The 22,936-nt window shown below is 43.5% G+C and overlaps 1 protein-coding gene across 4 annotated transcripts in view; it reads right to left on the reverse strand.

Annotated features, from left to right (window-relative positions):
* The window catches only part of LOC109890644 (double-stranded RNA-specific editase 1), a 64,518-nt gene that overhangs the window by 10,577 nt on the left and 31,005 nt on the right, over positions 1 to 22,936 (reverse strand). The window contains exons 3-5 of one of the 4 annotated variants that reach the window (XM_031824472.1): positions 20,080 to 20,129; positions 7,395 to 7,421; positions 1,427 to 1,501 (exon numbers count right to left, since the gene is read on the reverse strand). In XM_031824472.1, the coding sequence (XP_031680332.1) occupies positions 1,427 to 1,501; positions 7,395 to 7,404 (85 nt within the window). In that variant the 5' untranslated portion in view covers positions 7,405 to 7,421; positions 20,080 to 20,129. Of the gene's footprint in view, positions 1 to 1,426; positions 1,502 to 7,394; positions 7,422 to 13,754; positions 14,046 to 20,079; positions 20,130 to 22,936 lie in introns of those variants that run through there. The other 3 variants (XM_020482613.2, XM_031824473.1, XM_031824471.1) reach the window with 3 other exon arrangements.

A 22,936-nucleotide genomic window follows, 5' to 3' on the forward strand; every position in this document is an offset into this window, starting at 1 on the left:
ACATCCTCCAGCAAAAGCTCGATAGGTTACTCCTTTCGGCGCTCAGGGATAAAATACATCCTTGTACAAAATGCAGGAGCAGAGAAGAAGGTAGCGACAAGAGGCTTGGAAAGAAGAGGGACAACATAAGGATATCGCCACCTCCCCAAAATGGAGACAAACAAACAAGTGTTTTCTGGGATTTTCATGCTCCACCGCAGTCAAAAGCGTATTCAAATAACCATTTTATTTTCATTATAATTTAGCTCTGGACCAAGCTGTATATCATCATTTTCTAAAACAAAAGTGTACAGAGTATATAGCGGTAAAGAAAATAACAAGCATGCAGGAGAAAATATAAACAGTGTAAAAAACACAATGCTGCTAGCGCCCAGCGTAACAGGAGTGGAGTTGTGATTACAACCCTGTTGGGAAAGAGAGATTATTGAACAACAGAGCGTTGTGATTGACCATGCCATGACAACACTGTCCGTCGCCAACCATGCTCAGTTCTGACCCACACACACACACACACACACACACACACACACACACACACACCAGAAAGCCCTTGAGTAACCTTGGCAATGTATGCCCGTCGGCCTGCCAACAACCCTCCCTGTGTGCTGTGCAGCGAGGAAGTCCCTGACCGACACAGTAATCCAAGTGAGCTCCCGTCTGGGTTGGGTTTGGTGTAACAGGGAAGAGGGAGGATTAGGGCTGTCCTAACACATAACATGTCCTAACATCATAACTGTCAAGTGTGTAATGGGATCTATGTGACGGTCCTGGGGCAAAGCACTGCCAGCCAAAGCAATGCGCTGAATGAATTCAACATCTGCTCCATACTGTGGGCATAGATACATACAGCCCCTCTCTCTCTCTCTGTACCTTGAGCTTGACTTTTTTTGTTGTTGTTGTTGCCAAACCCTGTATTTTGACTCTAGAAAGAGAATCCTTTCCTCAATAACCCTCCCAGGTTTGTTGCAGCCAGTTTAAGGCTGAACTATAACTGCTCTCAGAACCTAGAGGAGGGTACTCTGTGGGGTTTTAGAAGCTTTGAGAAGAGGAGCAGGGGGTCAAGCTTAGAATCCGTCTCTTAAAATGGTCTGAAATAACACAGGAGATATCCCCTCATCTCCCCCTGAATGGGAGATTAAACTCTGATCCTACCCTCCTGAGCCAGGAAACACAGTCTGATGACACTTTCTCAAGGTCAATCCGACACAAACAAATCAGGGAGAGGAGATTTAATACATTATAGGCCTACAATTCTGTATTCCGTTCCCAATAATGTTGTATTATTGCTAACAGTATTCAATTTGAAAGCATATAACCAAGTAGTTTTGCACTACTAGGGATATTACATTATAAGTGTCTAAAAGCACTTCACTAGCATAACAGCTAGTGTGGGGGTGGGGGGACGACGACGACGACGACGACTCACTCATGCGCTCTTCTTCATCTCCCTCCATGGTGAAGAACCTTGGCTGGTTACGGGGCTGCTTCACACCAGCTCGACCTGTAGGACAGACAGAGCATTCGGAAAGTATTCAGACCAATTGACTTTTTGTTCCACATTTTGTTACGTTCCGGACTTATTCTAAAATGGATTGAATTGTTTTTTCCCCTCATCAATCTACACACAATATCCCATAATGACATAGCAAAAACAGGTTTTTCGATTTTTTTTTTGCCAATTTATTAAAAATAAAAACTGAAATATCACATTAACATAAGTATTCAGACCCTTTACTCAGTACTTTGTTGAAGCAGCTTTGGCAGCGATTACAGCCTTGAGTCTTCTTGGGTATGACGCTACAAGCTTGGCACACCTGTATATTGGAGTTTCTTCCATTCTTCACTTCAGATCCACTCAAGCTATGTCAGCTCAACCCAATTGAGATGGTTTGGGATGAGTTGGACCGCAGAGCGAAGGAAAAGCAGCCAACAAGTGCTCAGCATACTCCTTCAAGACTGTTGTAAAAGCATTCCTCATGAAGCTGGTTGAGAGAATGCCAAGAGTGTGTAAAGCTGTCATCAAGGCAAAGGGTGGTGGCTACATTGAAGAATCTCAAATCTCAAATATATTTTGATGTTTAAAAAAATATATTTTTTATTTATTTCACCTTTATTTAACCAGGTAGGCCAGTTGAGAACAAGTTCTCATTTACAACTGCGACCTGGCCAAGATGAAGCAAAGCAAAGAGTTTAACCCTTTTTTGGTTACTACATAATTCCATACGTGTTATTTCATAGTTTTGATATCTATACAATTATACTATGTAAAAATAAAGAAAAATCCTGGAATGAGTTGGTGTGTCCAAACTTTCGACTGGTACTGTACATATTCAGCATCTGGACTAATCCTGTCCATGCCGACAGACCATATAGGTCTGGGCAGTCTTGTGTGACTTTAATATCTGTCCCATTATCCCTCGGTTTCAACTAGCTCAGCGTTTCCCATACTGAAATCAAATCAATTAAATCACGCTTGGTGTGGTTGTAGACGTGGTTGTAATAAACAGAGCATTTTCTGTTTTCTTCCTACAAATGTGGTTCTATCTTTGAAACCGTTTAAGCTTGGAAATAGTATGACCCCCGTCACTGAAAGATAAGACTCTCAGAACAAGTATGTGTCTTCTGTTTCCCTCTACAAGCCGTACAAGGACTCAGAATGGACAAGACCAGACACCAAATCAGACAGGGGGGGGGGGGGGGGGGGGGAGAGAATGGTGCATTCTTTCCTACACAGAAGATCATACAAAAGTATGTCATGACGACCTTCTGAAGTCAACATTAGTCGTTGACTACATAACTTGGTGGGGTCGCAACAACATTTTGATATGAAAATGGGGTCGTGGGTCAAAAAAGTTTGGGAACCCCTGAACTACTAGCACTTCTGGAAAATGCTGCAGTTCACACGCTCTACAGTACAGTAGCCTATGTGGTTCATTTGAGAATACACAGGAAGTCTACAGAAATATAATACATCAATTATATTTCCCCAGACAGCCATGAAAAAAAAAACTGTCCATGTTAAACATACAGTATCAATGCTGCAGCCTATAAGATTGCAACACACTGATGGAAATGGAGTGTCGGATGTCTGAAAATAACCTACCGAGCGTAAAGTTAAGTGTAACCAGAACAAATGAGCATGACGGTGACAGCAACTGTAGGAAGCAACGGGCTGAGCGATATACCCTTGCCACCGGGAGGAAACTACTGTTCATGGTGTTAAGCTCCGATACTATATCAACCCACAAACAGGCAGAGCGAAAAGTCAGGGAGAGAGGGAGCAGAAAGGACCGAGAGTAAATCAATATAATAATTGTAAAACAGAAAAACAGCCTCAAGCTAATCTTTCTCCACTGTTCCATTTTGCACAGGACATTTCTCCAGCCAATCAACCCTACAGTCACAGAGCACTAAGGAAGCTGTTGCATATATTCATTTGCCCGAGGAAACCATATAATTAACTAGTGATTGAATCTACAGTTTATACATCAGTCAATACGAGCTGTATTTGTATCGGGCATACTGTCGTTTTCCCAATACTCATCTCCACAATCTATCTTGACCAAAGCCAAGAAATGTGGAAAGATAGTAGTCTGTGCTCTCTATTCCTCCCTGTGGGATTAAATAGGGTGTTAGATTTGTATTCTGCCCCCCCCCCTCCCCCACCCAATGGTCTGTGGTGTGGCGATAACAACATAGCACCTCTGTAGAGGGAAGAGTAGTCGACAGAATGAGATGCAGTAACTTCATAGGAACACTGAGGGGATAAACCAATTGCATTGGCGTGTTACAGAAACTCTCAGTGTTTTCCGCACAGTTATTTTTCAGAAGAGAGGGGAGAGACCCTTGAAGGACTATGGTAAATAGGGGGGGGGGGGGGTAAATGACTGAGGGTTTCAAATAGAAACAATAATATTTTGATATAAATAATACACATAGACCGGGACAGTATAATTGGTGTTCTCTCTCTCAAAAGCAACCAATTGCAAAGTCCTCCCGCAGACGAGAGAAAATGGAGGGAGTTGAATGGAGATGATCTGTGATTGCCGCAGAAGCATTCCTTTGGTGCCGTTTGCTTTGAAGCGGATGCATTTGATAAGCATTCCCACAGAAAAGCAGCCTGCTGAATCTATCCAATCAGGCCAGCCACTACAGGCAGAGTGATTGAGGAATACAAAAATCCATATCACTTCCGTAATGACACTTTCAAGAAGGAGAGGGTGCTGACACCACTAGATATAGAAAACATCAAATGTCAAACGGAAAAGTGTTTGCTTTTTAACAACTTTTCTCATCCAATGACAATGAGAAAAGACAATACTATTTGGGAGCAAACGGCAAGTTTGTTGTTGTAGTCAACATGAAAGCAGAGGAGATAATAGTAGATAATAGAAACCATTCATTTAGACAGCGCTTCTGCAACTGCCACCTTATTGAGTCAAAGCTATTAAATGACATCGTTCACATTTCTTCCTATACCCCTTTTGCCTCCCCCTTCCTGACTGCCTGTCAGAGAGCCATCACCTCCCTTGCATCCCCCCCCCCCCCCCAGTCGTAAACTGTAGCTCTCACAGTGAGACAGCAGCGCTCGCATTCCAGGACGATAAGGGACGCAACGCTGCTGTTATTCACGTTAGGTTAATCCTCAAACTGTCACTCTACATGTCATCCACCGTGCAGAAAATTAAATAATTAATGAATTACCAGATAATTATCAATGCTGCTTTCTGGGCTGAAACGAACGTCGACGGGCTGGTTTTTACTGCAACACTCTTGGCTACGGATTAGGGACCTTGCTTTCCTGGCTGTGGGGGGGGCGGTGACTGAACGGTCACTTCCTGGAGAGTGGCCTTGTGGATAAATCGCTGGCATTTCCATGACAGGGGTCAGAGGTCAAGGGACAGGAAGTGTCATATTTGCATCACTGAAGATTAATGGAGGTCTGGGTTAAGTTACAGTCTTACTCATTACTTTGTCTAAATGTCATCTTTGTTTGGTTTGCTCTCACTTTCAAGTGGATAAATACTAAATGAAGTACCTGGTCTATGATGGTTCATATTGCCTTGGCCCTGCATGAACAGATCAGTTTAGCTGAGTGATGAAGCATGTGTCAGCGCCAAAATGAGCTCTCACTGAACCAAGTTGTCTGTAGCTAGTGATATCCAACCTTGCTATAATGGCATCATCTATCCAGACCCCTTACAGCCACCCAGCTGCACCACGTCCTATTCCACTAACATGGTTCTGGAGGCAACTGCGTGGCTGTTGGCTCAACATGTGTCAGAGTCATAATGGCCAGGCGCAGGGAGCCAGATGGGTATTAAAGAAAGGGTAGCGGCCGTAGCTGCCATAGCCTCCAGTACAGGTTTCATTAGGAATATAAACTCAGCAAAAAAAGAAACGTCCTCTCACTGTCATACAAATATGTGTAAATATTTATATGAACATAACAAGATTCAACAACTGAACAAGTTCCACAGACATGTGATTAACTGAAATTGAATAATCTGTCCCTGAACAGGGAGGGGGGTCAAAATCAATGAAGATCTGTGAAGTTATTTGGATTTTTACGAATTATCTTTGAAAGATAGGGTCCTAAAAAAGGGAGCTTATTTTTTTTGTTGAGTAGCTCTTTGTCAGCACCATGGACAGCGCTAGTGCTGCACAGCTCTCAGCACAGCAGGCCACTGAATTGGCCAGAACCATAGCAGTAAGCACATGGTGTGGTAATGTGCCTGTTGCTATATTTCCCCTAGGCCACATACATAGCTGTAGTCTACTAGGCGCCATAGCTGAGCTAATATTCCATGTAGAGGAACAACAACAACCAGAATGAGCAGGGTGGTCAATGCACATTCCAGGAAAGGAAATCAGCAGGATATGAATGCTGCTCTTAGTGCTAGGAGCTGGTGGACAGGGCTGAGAAGAGGGTCTTCACCTTCCTTTCTTTGACACATATGGTATTGCACAGTGCTACATACAGAGTGCTTTTGTTAACCATATGCCTACTAATATTCTTTATGGCAGTCAGCTTTCCCAGGTTTTTTTTCTACAAGCCTGGTTTTAGACAGTCTTTGGAGGAGGACACACAAGATTTATACACACACAACAGTGAATGGTGCACATCATAGTAAGTAAATCACATAAGTGAACCAAGTAGAACCAAGAAAGCCTTGTTGTTAAGCTGCTTTGGTTGTACGAAGATCAGAGCCGGCTTTTGTGTTAACCAAACCAGCCTCTCTCTCAGCCTGAACAGTGTAATCTCGTCTCTCTGCGTGACAAGAAGTGCCCTTGTACCCCCGCCGCCACTCAACTCCTTCCTCCCGAACATTAGCGCTGACAATGTTATCAGGCCGCCGAGCCCTGGCGCCTTTGCTGGAAATGCCGGCTGCTTGCTTTGTGTGCTGGATTGACGGAGACCGAGGCTTTAGGTTGCTATTCGCTCACCAAGATAATGGGCGACAGAAATTAGCTGGGGCGGAATGAGAAAATGTCAACAAAAGTAGTTATCTGTGAGTGAGTTTGTGTACACACGTTTGAAGAAAAGGGAAGTAGGGAGATAGACGTCAAGGATTTGGAGTGGCATTCTGTTCACTGTCAAAGCTCACAGATATCAACACTGGATTGTATCCACAGCCTGTGTAGCCTCTGTTAGCCATTTATGTTAAAAGGTTTCACCTTTAAAAACATGATTGAGGTTTTCTCGTGAGAACTTTAGCTAGCATGAGTTTACAAGGATATGCAGCATCAACACATTTGAGCTTGTTGTTAATCACAGTCACTCTCCCCAAGTTATCAATGTTGGGAATCTTAGGACTATGAATATCAACCCGCGATCTTAGCAAATCAATGCGAGCACCCTATTTCATCCTAAGGACCAACGTGTGAAAGCCATAAAGGATTGCCACAGCCATATTTACATTGCTGGTCCACCATCAAAAATATGTGGTTCTGCAGTACCGTATCTATAGCAGCGTATGCTGTCTGTGTGGTGTAGACATGTGTTTAATAGGGAATCCAGGAGAGTCTGGAGCTGTATGTCTGATACATAGATCTGTCTGAAGCCTGTCATTCACATCCTATGGAGAAACAGACAGTATCTCACACAGCCTGGACCCCAGAGACCAACAACTAGTTAACAATGTCTCCCGATGTCGTTTGCCTTCAAAGAACGCGCACTCCTGTCTCAGACATACATAGACATTCACGCACCACCGCACACAGTTACACAGGCGGAACATATCTTGCAAATCTTGTCATGTACTCATAGTATACTGTACAGTACACACAAGCAGGCTTGCACGTGAGCACACGCACATGCTGTGAAATGGCAGGACCGTATTAAAAGTTGATTAAAGTAGCATAAAACTAGACAACATGAGCACCCTACATACCTTCTGTCATTGCTTTGCTGATGACACCTATGAAAATAAGAGAAAATCAGAATATTATTATTATGGAAATATAAAAATGATTTCCCATCAAATCTGAGGTGTTGTCCCCTGATATGATAGGATAAACCCATTCCACACTTTCTGGTGATGAAAAAGAACCATTTGAATTTTTGGGGAGAGAAAATGTGGAAATATGAAATGTAATGTTATGATGTGCATTTAAGGTGAAGTTCACCACAATATTTATTTCACCACCTGGTACCGTGCTCTCAATCAGCAGTCGACCATCACCAACCCTTGTCAAGAGCTGGTAATACCCTCAATAAACCACAGACTCAAATCCCATCAGAGAGGAAAACAATGCTGAACTCATGATGATGATGACGGGAGACACCAGCCAGAGGTGTCAGCGCTAACCAGACAACCCATGAGGAGACATTGATCAACGGAAGTTGGGGAAAGTTCTGGTTCATGAAGTGGAATAGCACTATAGCTGGAGGGGTATTCTGAAACCAACTATCAGAGCCACCCCTCAGCGGTCTAACGCAGATGGATCGATCCACTGGGATTGGGCGGACTTGGGAGAAATAAGGTGTTGGTGCCTTCCAGCACAAAAAGCTTCTTTGAACATTGGCGGCAGCGGCGGCGGCGTATATTTCTCTCTCAGACCCTCCATTTTCTCGCCGTGAAATATCATTTTTTAGGCACGCTGGAAAGGACCCTCGACCAGGCCCCAGGCATGACTTGTCAATGTGCCGTGGAGAGGTGATGAGATGAGATGGTGGAAGGGAGACAGAGGCAAGTGAGAGCTGAAAGGAACGGACAGAGGGAGCACACTGTTTTTTATTTTTTTTTATTTAACCTTAACTAGGCAAGTCAGTTATGAACAAATTCTTATTTACAATGACGGCCTACCCCGGCCAAACCCTAACGACGCTAGGCCAATCGTGCGCCGCCCTAAGGTCTCCCAATCACAGCCGGTTGTATTACAGCCTGGAATTGAACCAGGGTCTGTAGTGACGCCTCTAGCACTGAGATGCAGTGCCTTAGAATGCTGCACCACTCGGGAGCTGTCTGTACCTCACTACTTTTTATTTGCCTTCCTATAACTGGTTGTTAGAGACAATCCAAACATAAGATATATCAAACTAGAAGACCAAACCTCCACCCAAATCATCAGAGTACCTACTGTACATAGTACCTCATTGGTTATAAAACGAATCACAATAAACTACCAGATCGAGAGGGAACTGAGCAGTAGGCTAGTTCATAGCTTTTCCTTTTATTTTCTTCATCAGCAATAGTGTACAAACTGAGGGAGCTAAATGAAGATTTAACAATGACATTAAAATCCCACAATTATTGACCTTAAAATGCAACCGGGTAAATCATATTGGAACATAATACTGCCTTGAACACCAAGGCCATTTGAAGAAATTTTACCAAGCAAATTCAACCAAACCTTATTGGTTGACCTTTTTCAGTTTGTCAGTTACAAATGGTGTGGCTATTAGCCTGAAAGTCCCAATGGAAAAAAATCACTGAACTGTTGCAGTAGTCGATGGAAATGTGACATTTAGGGCGAAATCACATGAAAATCTCAAATGAAGAAAGTATACCTATCAAAACCTTGAAATGGGCTGATACTGAATTGCAATAAATCAAAAAGCATTACAGTATATATCAATGACTGATATACAGTACCAGACAAAAGTTAGGACACACCAAGTGCAGAGAGGCCTGTCACTGTCATGCTCAAGGGTAAACCAGGTATAAGGCTTATCTCTCCCAGCCTCTGGTCTGCAGGTATGATGAGGATAAAGGCAGAACACACAATCATTATCACAAGTGTATATTATTTGATCTTTCTGGGAGTACCACGTTAGACTGGAAGCCAATATTCCTGTTAAATTCTTCTAGCCGCCCCGAGTCCTGAACCCACCCACCCAAGCAGCCCCTCTTCCTTCCTATCCAGCTGGCTGACAGCTAGTCGGATCAAATCCATTTAACGCCATCACAGGTTGCCCTTTGGTCCCTGGCCTCCAGTGCTGAAAATTGCTACTTTGCAAATGCCCTTCATGTAACGGTCCAACTGTGTCACATGTAGTCAGCTACCTTCATAGACTCAGGCAGGTGATTTTGTACTCTCTCCCACACCGTACATTGAGGAGGCACACCATTTTTTTAGGTGCTCAGCAGGTAGGTATACGACAGATGAGAGATTCCAGGTTCCTAGCTCTGCCGCTCTCTTCCCATCCCCAGCCATTCTCTCCGCACCACTACCCCCGTAGCTCACAACAGATGACTATCGCTGTCTTCCCCCGCTGCCGCTGCCGTCAAGGCCGGGCCAGGTGCTCCTCTATCTCTGGGAGAGAAGGGAGGGAATGGAGAGAGAGGGGAAGGGGAAGATGTTGAATTTCATACCTCACGGCTCCTGATTTAACCAGGTCTGGAGGTAACGTTGACAGACAGGCCGACTAGCCAGGAGAGGGGTGAGGAGGGGGATGGGGAGGCAGAGGTGGCCCCTGTTTGAGAGGGTCAGCTTGATGTAACATTATAGTTAGCGGTGTAGTGGAGGGTAAACGCAGGTATACACACTTATTTTTCAGTGGGCATTGTGTATGCTCACTTCTTAATCCCCATGATGCGTGTCATAGTAGTGTAGCGGAGGTATACGCCGTATCAATTAACAAGGCTGATGGAGCAGATCAGAAGGTTTATCTTAAAATGTTGATAAACTATTATTTCTTAACATTTTCAGCGCAGCAATGTGCACACGGCAGTAGGCTTACGCAGACATGTTCGTAAACGCAATTTGCCGAAAACACATTCTAAAATGCACACGCAAGTGGTTTCATGGACAGAGATGGAAATATCAATTAGAAATGTAGATAGAAGGTAGATCTAAAGATGCAACAACGATCATGGGTCGCTAATATGTCTAGGTTAATGCCTGCTAGACAATGAAAGGAAGTGTAAAGAAAACGAATAGAACAGGAGAATGCAAATGAGGAAGTCTTTATAAAAAATAATTGCTTCCACATTTCGACAGTGGGATTTTGGCTATAGGCTACTTTCACGTAAGGTAAGACGTCTTTATAAAATAACATGAAGTAACACGTCCAGGTTAAGGAACAGGAAAACCAGCGACGCTAACCGTCTTCTGGTAGATGGAAATGGTTTCCTAAAATCCTGCTCAATTAAATGTAAACTGCAGGCAAGTCAGTTAAGAACACATTCTTATTTTCAATTACGGCCTAGGAACAGTGGGTTAACTGCCGGTTCAGGGGCAGAACGACAGATTTGTACCTTGTCAGCTCGGGGATTTGAACTCACAACCTTCCGGTTACTATTCCAACGCTCTAACCACTAGGCTACCCTGCCGCCCCAAAGTAGACTATGCCTACCTGGCAGAATGATATCATGATTATTTGCAAACTCTATCTCATGAGCAACAGTGTTTTCGCTAACCAAACAGTGCTAGGTGCCTGAACACTTCAATTACACTTTCCTTTGCTGGGTGGGCCGATATAAAAAAAATTGTGTTCAACTTTGGGCTATACCCACTTCCTCCAGGCACCGCTACACCACTGATTATAGTGGCGGTGGTACCAAAGCCAAAATACAACATATGTTCATTAAATCATATACCTAGAACAACCTAGAACGGAACGCAGCTATCTTAGGGCTCACTGGAGACCAGAAATATCTGGATACAGCAGAGCCACTTATCAAGTATCACTATCAACCCCCCTCCTATCAGAGAAGAGGATACTGTTAGGTCTGACAGAGAGTCATGGCGTACGGCTCAGGCAGGCTAGACAGACACATCCCTCAGCGTCATCGGGCCGCCGGGTACGTCTCGCAGAGCAGCCGTGTACGCCTCACAGTGCAAATCCATCCGTTTACCTTGTCTGGAGTTCACCTTCTTCCCCCAGTAGATTAAACTCACACTTCACCTCACCTCGCAGCACACCAGTTAGCATGAAGGTACAGCGGAAATTATGGTACGTATAACTTCCCCGTGGGCAGGGTGTAAACAGTGGGAAAAAATCTTCGCAATACTTTTGAACTATTTACCTTGGATTACAGCTAAATTCATGTATTTTATACTCGGGACAGATTGAGACAAGTAATTGCTGTGTTGACTTCTGAGTGTTTCCCGAAGGCAGGGAATCCGCATTCAAATATTATGTGAGGGTTGGGACTGAGTAAACTTCAGAGTTATTTAGCCATTGAAATATTAGCAGCCATTGACAATCATGTCTAAACCCAACGGAGCGAGAATATTACAAAAATGACTTCAGCAGGCAGCACAGCACATTACAGATAATGCTCGGAGAGACTACAATATCTCCAGTCCCAAATATACTTACTAAATGTTCCACTACAATAGATTTGATTTACTCATTCAGTCACGGGAGGCTGTTTTATGCCAGAATATTAAACGTGTCTAATAATTAAAAGGTTCTGCTGAACTTCCCTTTAATTAATCCATATGATTAACATGCCAAGGTGGCAGCTCATTGTTTACCTCTTGACAGACTGTAATTGCAACAATGTAATAATCCCTACTGGCGTCCTTCCTCATAATGCATCAACAGATTACGTCGCTCTGAGGATTCCGACCAAGCACTTCAAGAAATCATTGGAAGACTGGGGAAAACTAAATTCATCTTGTTTCTTATAAAGTTAGACATTGTCTACAGCGCTCGCCAGCATGTAGCCCTGAGCAAGGCAGTTGACCCACTGTTCCCCGGGCGCTGAAGACGTGGATGTCGATTAAGGAAGCCCCCCCCCCCCACCTCTCTGATTCAGAGATGCGGAAGACACATTTCAGTTGAAGGCATTCAGTTGTACAACTGACTAGGTATCCCCCTTTCCCTTTCCTAAAAACCCCCCAGAAATGAGTTACCTCAGGTTCGTTCAGCCATTCCTATGGGGAAAATGAATGGAGAAAGAGTGGGGTTTCGGGATAAACGCCAAAAACAAGGTCTGAGGGTTAACACAGGCTTAGGAGATCTTATATGTTTTGTTCTATGAGATAATATCAGTCAGTTAACGTGGCCTTTATGAATTATGAAGCCTTTATGTTCTTCGCCTGCTTTAAAAAAAACAAATGCTTAAAAATTCACAAAAAGTGACTTTCGCTGATGAAGATTATCTCATAGAACAAAACATATGCGATCTCAGCCTGTGTTTACCATAGACCTTAAATCCTGAAAAAAAAAAACATTCATTTGCCCATAGGCTTTGACCAACAACGCATGGCGGAGCGCTATTGATATTTCTCTCTATACCTTCCAGACTCTATATAAGGGGGGAAAAACTGAAGAAACAAGTGTACATATTCCATCCACTTCAGGAATATTATTAGATTTTTTTGTTATTTTTTAAATAAATCAACATCATTTTTTAAAACTTAACCATCACATTCCTAATCTCCTTTCAGATTCCCCTTTCTCTAGTAGAACTTTGGATCTCAAAGACTGTGTATGACGGGGACACGTTACAGTATGCAAAGAGACCAAACAGCCTATCACCATGCTGTATCCACGCTCCAGAGATTAAAGCCCAGGAGTGGAAGGAGGGTTTATGCTTTTCGCATGGACACCTCTCAGAATTGAAACTCCTATCTGCTCGCCTTGCAATAGACTACCGGTTCCCCCATCGTTGCAGAAAGTTAATTTGAAAGTTAATATATCTGCCTATTGCCATCACCCAAAGCAACGGGCGCGGAACTGAGCCTGTATCCTGTCATAGAAAATGACAGAACACATCATGCGTACGGTATATAGTGTGTGTGAAGTCTGAGTGGCACTGACAGTATGCTTCAGAGTTAAATGTATGATAACTATAGCTCTGTTTAAAGGGTGAAAACTCCTGGAAGATTACATGTGATATTAACACAGTTCTTGATCCTTCGAACACATACGACATCACAAACACATGTTTCGGTGGAAAATAAAGTAACGCGATTCTACTACAAATACTGGTTTGCCTCAAAAAAACTTTGAACATGCTTTTGAAGCACACAGCAGTGTGCATTTCTATGCATGAATTCTCATATTGTTATCCCAAACTCAATGACATATATCCAATATCTGAAAACTGCCTGCATCATTCTCAGAGACAACATACGCAGTATTTTGGTCACAACTCTGTAACCAAATACACAAGCACACCAAAGCAATCCTTGCATTAGTCAATCAACCAATCCATCAATGTTAAGTACAGTGACAAAAAAAAACACAGACCTACAGATACACACACACACACACACACACAAGCCCACAAGAGCACTCCCCTCCACACACACACACAAAGCCTATCCCTCCGAGCCATCCTGGAGCGGAGTACCTTTGCGCTCGGAGCGTTTCTTGCGTCTCCTCTTGAACCTCCTCCGGATCAAGCAGTAATAGGCCCCCGCGGCCCCCATGGCCTGGGAGCCATCCAGAAACAGAGCCATGCCTAACAGGGCTGCCCTGTTGCCCCGAGGCAGTCCTTTTGCCCCCTAGGCTGCCCTGTTGCCCCGAGGCTCTCTTTAGCCTGGAGAGTCTAAGAGGCACTGCACTTCCCCTCCCTCTCTCACTCTGCTAAGTACTGTACAGGCACCAGGCGCAGACCCTCCCTCCGCCTGTCTGTCGTTCACACCCTCAGATGTCATGAGCTTTGCCAGCCGGTACTTTTATATGAATGACATAAAACGAACAAACGTCACTCCAGTGGTAGCCAATCTGGCCCTCTCCTTACGGACCCTCGTGATCTGAGGAGACACATGTCACAGTCACATACACACACACCTGGCCCCATCCAATGACGCTCACCTTCAGATGGCCAACAAATGCCATCTAAGAAATAGAAACTTCGATTCATACTGATTCAAAGGACCTATATTGTCCCATTGCTGTCACGGTGACACAGTTACCCCCGTGTCACATTCAGGTATTCAGGGCAGGTGGAAACTTAATTTCCACAGGCACACTCTATGGACACATAGCTGGCTCTCAGCGTACGTTTCCCTGTGTCAGCAGCCCAAGACTCCATTCCACCAGTCCCCCATCCAGACCTCTCTAATCCTGGGGGTAATTATTGTCCTGACATGCACCAGTGGCTTCCTGGCTGGGGGACTTAAGCACTCCGTATTGTAGAAGCACCACACCACTTAGTGTCCATGTCTACCATCATTCAGGCATCAGCTAAATCTGGCCAGGGTTATTATGAAACGCCTCACCCTCATAAAGAGGAGGAGATTAGCTGTAATTGTATATTAATTATACATACAGTAAGAAAACACATACAAGTAGTGCATCGTGGGTCTCGTGAAAACACATACCAGACGGTATAACTTACTACTGGACCTCTGTCTCCCCCCAGTGAACAGTGAACGCAATCCAGATATTTTGGAACCAAAACGTAACAGATAGTATCACAGAGTTTCTAAACACACAACATCGCAAGACTTCCGGGAACGCTTGCGAAACAGACCAAATAGACCAGGAAGTTCTCATTCAGAAGTCAAAAGATTATTCCTTAGCTGTTCCTTTTCTCGAAATCTGAAGGCACAACCTAGATTATAGCCAATGTCTTAAGTTGTTGAACATGTTATTACTCTAACCTCATGAAAGTGGCAAACTGACACGTTTTAATTTTCGACAAAAATAACTTCATATCGAAGGAGTGCCTTTTATTTGACGGCCTGCAAATAAATAAATAAATTCTTCGCATCTTCATACTAATAGTATGCAATAACAACGCCAGATGAGATACAGGTTCTCTGGCCTACACTGCCCCCCTGTGGCATGTCTTGGAGTGGTGTATCACCTCAAATGAACCAAGCCCATCTGAACAACATCACAATAGACCCATTTCTTGGCCGCGCCATTAAAAGTTGCACGCAGTTTCGAATCAGAAAGGGCCTTGTTTTACATTGAAGTGACCATGAACACATCCAACTTCAGATGCAACTCAAGTAAGTTACCTGTATACGGCTTGAAAATGACAGATTTGGGCACTAATAAGCGCCTAAATTGGAACACAGTGGCTGTAAAGTAACATGCTATAAATGACGTCAGAGCTCAGGCTCTACGCATCACAGCGCTGTATGGGTTTTGACCCACAGGCGTTCTGTTATAGCTGATTATAAATCCATAATAATACATATATTATCACCTAATGTTGTGTTAGATCTTTTTATCAACTTAGGTTCTTGTGAACATTACAAGTTTTGAACTTCTATTTGCTATTTATGGCCTGTAGGCCTCATTGACCTGAGCTCATACAACTCGTTTTTGAGTTTAAAAAAAGCATAATGTATGGATTATTTTGACTTTAACAAATACTCAGATGAAACACATTGTGCTATTTATCACAGAATACTTTCTGTCAAAGTTTAACATGGACTCTCTCCTCATCAGGGTCATGATCAAAGATATGATCAAGAGACTCACATACAGTATATCATCTGGTCATTGTGCTGCCACAGAATGAATTGTGAACAAGGCCTCAAAAAAGCTTTTATACACCAGAGCTACGAGAAAAGTTCTATATATTATTGAAACATGTTGCGATTGTTTGTGAGAATGCCAGCAGGTGTGGTTCCCCTGGGGGAAAGATTCTATGAGGGAAAGGTGGGGGTTGCCATGGAAGCCAAGAAGGGGAGTGAGGTGTGTGTGTGTGTGCTCAGACACACATGCACACATGCATGTAGGGGTCTGGAAGAGAAAGTGTGTCCATCTGATGAGTGGGCATGTGCCTGAACTAAATTGTATACACTAATTGTAGTCTCACCCATTCATTTGTAATGACCGGTCATTTTTGACCGGGAACACCACAGATGTACAAAAGTTAAAATAAAACGCCCAAAATGTTATGAAAATCATCAAAATGTGTTTTGTGTGTTCAGATGCCCTGTGTGGACAAAGTCATGGAACCATATGACAATCAGATTAAATTAACTACATTTTTCAGAGAGAAAACTTGTCAAATCGGTCCAATTCGACCGGAACACAGCCGGAGGGTTAAGAGGACATGATGTCATTTAAAAGATGAGATGTTGAGTATTATAATAAATACCGCTTTGATGCCATACACGTGAGCCAAATACCCATCCAAATGTGCAATTCCCATTTCCATATCATAAAACTCATGTTATATACAGTGTCAACGTTCATGATCAGTATGATTGATGTACAGTTTACCAGATGACATGGTGTCATAGCCTGGGTTCTCCTGAACAGAATGACCCTGTGTCTGTCAATCGTGAAGAACACGCACCTGAATGACTCCTTTCTATGCTCACCAAAATTACAATTTGTTTCTCTGAATTTCTTTGTGAAAGCCTAACACCGTAAGATTATATTTTATAACTTAGCTAGTCATGTTGGCAATGGAACAAGCTTTCAAATTGTCACGTCCTGATCTGAGTTCCTTTTTTATGTCCCTATTTTTGGTCAGGGTGTGAGTTGGGGTGGGCATTCTGTGTTGTTCTATGTTTTTGTATTTCTGTGTTTGGCCTCCCAATCAGAGGCAGCTGTTTATCATTGTCTCTGATTGAGAACCATACATAGGCAGCCTGTTTTCTCACTATGGTTGGTGGGTAGTTGTTTTCTGTCTTTGTATTAGTTTCCAGACGGGACTGTTTCGGTTGTTCTTTTTGTTTACTTTGTATTGTAGTGTTCAGTTCAGTTTTATAAAATGACGAACACTTACCACGCTGCATATTGGTCCGATCCTTCCTACTCCTCCTCAGAAGAGGAGGAAAACCGTTACACAAATGATGCCCAACTGACCCAGATTGCGATTTGTAATGGGCCGTTTTCTCGATTGCGAAATTACACGGGCACACTTTGGAGAAGCGTGTGGCCACCTCTAACTAAAACCCTTAGTCCTCTCACTCAAACCCTTGTCATTTATTTGTCTTATGTTGCACCTACCCCACATTTTCCAGGGATATTCTCATTGTGTTACTGAATGTATCCAGAGTATTTTCGGACTTTGTTATCAACAAATGCGGCAAAAAGTACAGCAAATGTAAAACGCACATCAAATCGACAGTGTAACGTTCGGACTCGGTCTCATGTGGGTCCTCAACTTTGCTCTAATCATTTCCCCGTAATCTCCCAAACGGTTCCCTTTCTATTGCGTGCATGCTTATGCATTTCATATTTCTTCTGTAAGAAACATGTCAATGTATTCCCATCCAATTCCCACAAGTCTAAAGGGTTAACAAACACGTAAATAAGATGGCCATCCTCTGCAACATTTTTTACTTAACTAGGCAAAGAACAAATTCTTATTTACAATTACGGCCTAGGAACAGTGGGTTAACTGCCTTGTTCAGGGGCAGAACGACAGATTTTTACCTTGTCAGCTCGGGGATTCGATCTAGCATCCTTTTGGTTTACTGGCCCAACGCTCTAAACACTAGGCTACCTGCCGCCCCACATTGCAGATGTCTACGGATAATTGGTTACCTAGCAAACCAGCGAGGCCAGGTAAAATATCTCAAATAGAGCTAGAAAAAGCCAGAAGAAGAATATACTTGTTGAGCATAGCTAATCAGTCTTATGTGTTTACATGGCAATCATTCACTCACTGCTACGTTTTGTCAAGGTCCCGACATCAGTGTATAGCTACTCTGCTCCAGGGATTTATGATGCAGGCATTTTTAAAAAAAATATAAATTTCACCTTTATTTAACCAGGTAGGCTAGTTGAGAACAAGTTCTCATTTACAACTGCGACCTGGCCAAGATAAAGCATAGCAGTGTGAACAGACAACACAGAGTTACACATGGAGTAAACACTAAACAAGTCAATAACACAGTAGAAAAAAAGAGTCTATATACATTGTGTGCAAAAGGCATGAGGAGGTAGGCGAATAATTACAATTTAGCAGATTAACACTGGAGTGATAAAAGATCAGATGGTCATGTGCAGGTATAGATACTGGTGTGCAAAAGAGCAGAAAAGTAAATAAATAAAAACAGTATGGGGATGAGGTAGGTAAAATGGGTGGGCTATTTAACGATGGGCTGCTCAAGCATGCGCACGTATGTATGACTTAACATGACATTTGCTTGTAAACAAAACATTTCTCTATATAGGTTGGCTATACAATGCCAAAGTCGGGACACAAACACTTTTTTTATTATCCATTTTGTATTTATATATATATATATATATATATATATATTTTTTTTTTTAAATGGCTATTGTGTTAATCCATAGAGAAAATGACAACAGATATGTGGCCTGAGCACGGCCGGTCCTGGCCGTTTTGCCACCCTAGCATGGCAAAAAAAACTGCAGCCCATACTAGAATAGTCCTAGGAAGCAAAATGATTACTTTGAAAAGACGTCTAAAATATGTTTTTTTCTAGATGTTGGAAGTCAGGTTCACTTTAGGTTCTGAATTAAAGGTGAAAATACGTATTTTCCAGGCATTGAAATCAGGTTAATTTTCAGTTCTGAATGAAGTTGAAAAGACGTCATTTATATACATGTGTTTGAGCCAAATCAAGGCTGGTCCAGACCGGACAAAATCTGAACCAAAAATAGATTGATTGGGTTCAGATTTGATCCGGACTGGACCAAAAACCAACGTCCTTGGACGTGCAAATCAAGGCCGGTCTGGACTGCACCAAAAAAAGACATCAGTGTCAGTCCGTGCTTACTGAGGTATAGCCTACGGTGTCGCCTGAAATTGAATTTTAGGAATGCCCATCTATGTGGGAGGCCTAACCTTTTGTAAAACACAAAAAAAAGACATCTAAAAGACGGCGTGTAGTCTACCATGTTGGCCACAGTGGCATTTTCTGAATGCCCATCCATGTGGTAGGCCCACCGTTTGTAAAACAGGCCGTTGCCTTGGCTTTATTAGTCCTGAATCCTGTGACCTGATCAATTTGGCTATTAAAGCTACATGAACCTATTTGCAATGTGTTTACACAGCGGGAAATGTAGCAGGATTTTCAAAATGTCACTGTGATCAGCTTGTAAAAAAGGTACGGATACAAAACTTGAAACCACTGATCATGACAATTAAGCCCATGGGGTCCAAACTCCTGGACAGCGGTTGTGAGTAGCCTGCTTGTCCATTCCATATTGTCCATTTCACTTTGACCTGTCCTGTTTTTAGGATATACTGTTGGTCAACATGTCCGCGCATTTTGTATTTGACTGGGCGCCATTTAGGTTAGGCGATTTGATCTGAGAAACCTACACGATGTAGACGTTTCCGTCTCATCACATTGTCGTCCATTTCATCTCCAGCCTGTTGGCTACAGGTAAGGCCACATACTCTTTGCTTTATTTTCCACATGATTTATGTTCCATTTTTTGTTGTTGCTGATGGAACGTTGTTAGGAGCAGCGATGCATCTCCCCGACAGCACTCTGGAGAGGCGCGCTGGGAATGGACAAGATAAATATGTTGCGTCCCTGACTTTGACAAAGCGGACACTGCTTATCACAGGGCGGCATCAGCGCTCACCTAAAAAGCCCAAGTGACACTGGTTGAGAGAATTTGTCATTGTTTTGGGGGCAGAATTATGTGTTGATGGAGGTGCATCCTGGTCAGTTTAACTCAGACAATCTTGCCATAGGCATCCGCCTAATCCTGCCTCAAGAGCAGGCCGGCCCTGGGCCTGAACATGGAATCAAATGACAAAACGGGTCACCCACCTGGTTTATACCTGCTGAGCGCTCTGGGTGTACTTGGTGGATCCAGTGATCTGAAAAAGCAATTAAAACAGTATGTAAACCTCCTGTACAGTTCAAACTGCCAAGCCTTTGCAGTCCTCCGGCTGTGGTAAAAGTGGACACATCAACAGATCATGTAGTAGCATCAAACAACCACTAGATGGAACTCTTGAACTACTCACATTCTTTGTAAGCGAGCGCTTTCTATTAGAGCCCAACCTCTGACAACACAGCACTGAATAGCCCCACACCACAGTAGGCTAATTCAGTAAGTGCTCTATCCTGTTGAGAATGCACTGTAACAGACAGAGTTCACATGAAGGGCTGTGATGACGATCCGAAGTGGACACACTAGGAGGGTGAGCGTATGGACTCCGCTCACTGCTTGGTTTGTCAGTGTGCCATGGGGTCGGTCTGACTTGACAGTGGAGCTGCCTCTAAACACAACCTGAAACTACAGGCCAGAAATGAACTAAGTACTGGACAGAATTACACTCTCCCCTTATCCAATATCAACAGAGTTACAGCCTACTCTGGCAGCCCACAGAACTCAAAGTAACAATTGTAGGTGCAGGGAGCCTGGGCCGGCCAACAATAACAATTGAACATTCCATGGGTATTGTTATGGTGACATGGTACCCTCACGGGTGTTCTAAGTGTGTGTGCATCTTATTCAAAACAGCTGAATTTAATTCAAGGGCACAGATGCTGCCTGCTGGACATCACAGAGACGCACTTCCTTCTCACACGTCACAACTTCCTCTACAGACAGCTGCAGGCATTCACAGCTCCAGAATAACGCTAATAACGCGGCCCTCCGTTCCGACATAGACCGACTGCACGCCCCATTCCAAAACGGCAGCTTCACTTACAGCACAACGGTTTGTGCCATGGTTCAGATGTTCAAGCAGTACGCACTCTCGTGTTCTCCTGGCCTTTGTCAACATCAAAATGTCCTAACTGCTTTACTTAAAACAGCTCTGAATCTCCTGTTTGCCTCGATTCATCGTAGATCATTCCAGGTCATTCCTCAAAATATTTCTTCATGATAAAGCCATGGGAAGCGGTCTCACATGCATTGCACAGATAGCAAAGTGGTGATGAAGAAAAGGCCCTCTATAGCAAACTTCCCTGCTCTTTCCCCTGATTCACCCTCCTATCTGCATGCAGGTCTCATCAATACTTTGACAGCTTAATCCGTTACTGGTGTCAGCGGCATCATTTCTCTCATAATGCTAGGGACAGGGGAGAGGGGAGTAATCAGCCCATTCAACATCCAACCCGCTCCGAGGCTCTGGGGTTACGTCCCAAACGGCACCCATTCTACTCCCTACCTAGTGCACTAGTTTTGGTGTAACACAGTTTTCTTGACCCCTCCTCCCCGCGCAAGGATAGACCCCCACAACCTCCATTAAAAAAAAATGTGGAATGCGTCAGCCAGACTTGGTGGTCTTTCTGTGGTACCAGGGCATGTAGCCTATAGTCTTGCTTTAGGCATTTTACATTTACATTTTTGTCAATTAGTAGACGCTCTTATCCAGAGAGACTTACAGCAGTGAGTGCGTACAGCAGTGAGTGCATACAGCAGTGAGTGCATACTGTAGTGAGTGCATACAGCAGTGAGTGCGTACAGCAGTGAGTGCGTACAGTAGTGAGTGCGTACAGCAGTGAGTGCATACAGCAGTGAGTGCATACTGTAGTGAGTGCATACAGCAGTGAGTGCGTACAGCAGTGAGTGCGTACAGCAGTGAGTGCATACAGCAGTGAGTGCATACAGCAGTGAGTGCATACTGTAGTGAGTGCATACAGCAGTGAGTGCGTACAGCAGTGAGTGCGTACAGCAGTGAGTGCATACAGCAGTGAGTGCATACTGTAGTGAGTGCATACAGCAGTGAGTGCGTACAGCAGTGAGTGCGTACAGCAGTGAGTGCGTACAGTAGTGAGTGCGTACAGCAGTGAGTGCATACAGTAGTGAGTGCATACAGCAGTGAGTGCATACAGTAGTGAGTGCGTACAGTAGTGAGTGCATACAGCAGTGAGTGCATACAGTAGTGAGTGCGTACAGCAGTGAGTGCATACAGTAGTGAGTGCATACAGTAGTGAGTGCATACAGCAGTGAGTGCATACAGTAGTGAGTGCATACAGCAGTGAGTGCATACAGCAGTGAGTGCGTACAGCAGTGAGTGCGTACAGTAGTGAGTGCATACAGCAGTGAGTGCGTACAGCAGTGAGTGCGTACTTTAACTATTGGATCAATATTTATTGGCAGGCCAATTTGGTGATTATTTTTCTCATGTTAAGCCTAACATTTCGCGAAGCTATACATGGTGTCGCAAAGCTGCCATGATTTAATGAAATTACTTGTTCAGTAATTAAAGTTAGAAATTCAAACATTGCAGATTGTATCTTTTTTTAGATACAACAGCATACTAATCAGCAACCAATATGTTTTGATTTGCTTGAGCCCTTAAGAACTGGTATCCACTAAAGACGATCTGTCTGCATCTGCCAATTCATTTCCTGTCCCGTATCCTGATTAACTATATAGGAAGCTCTGGGACGAGTCATCTCTTTCCGTAACGTGTTGAGGCCGGAAAATAAGGGGAAGGCGCGAGGCTCAATTAAAGACGTTACAGAACTGCTGTATTTGAATCACCACTCCCTTCTTCCCAGTTTCCCTGATGTTGCTACGGCAATCTAGCTGTTTTTACCATTCTGTCACTTCTGCGGAGAGATCGCTTTCTAAACTAAAACTCGGTCTGATATGTGCTTTTGAACCCCTGAATAAACTCCATTGTTCACCCATATCCCCTTACTTTCAATCGATGATTTCTATTTC

The sequence above is a fragment of the Oncorhynchus kisutch genome, linkage group LG5 (assembly GCF_002021735.2).
Source record: "Oncorhynchus kisutch isolate 150728-3 linkage group LG5, Okis_V2, whole genome shotgun sequence".
NCBI classification, from domain to species: domain Eukaryota; kingdom Metazoa; phylum Chordata; class Actinopteri; order Salmoniformes; family Salmonidae; genus Oncorhynchus; species Oncorhynchus kisutch.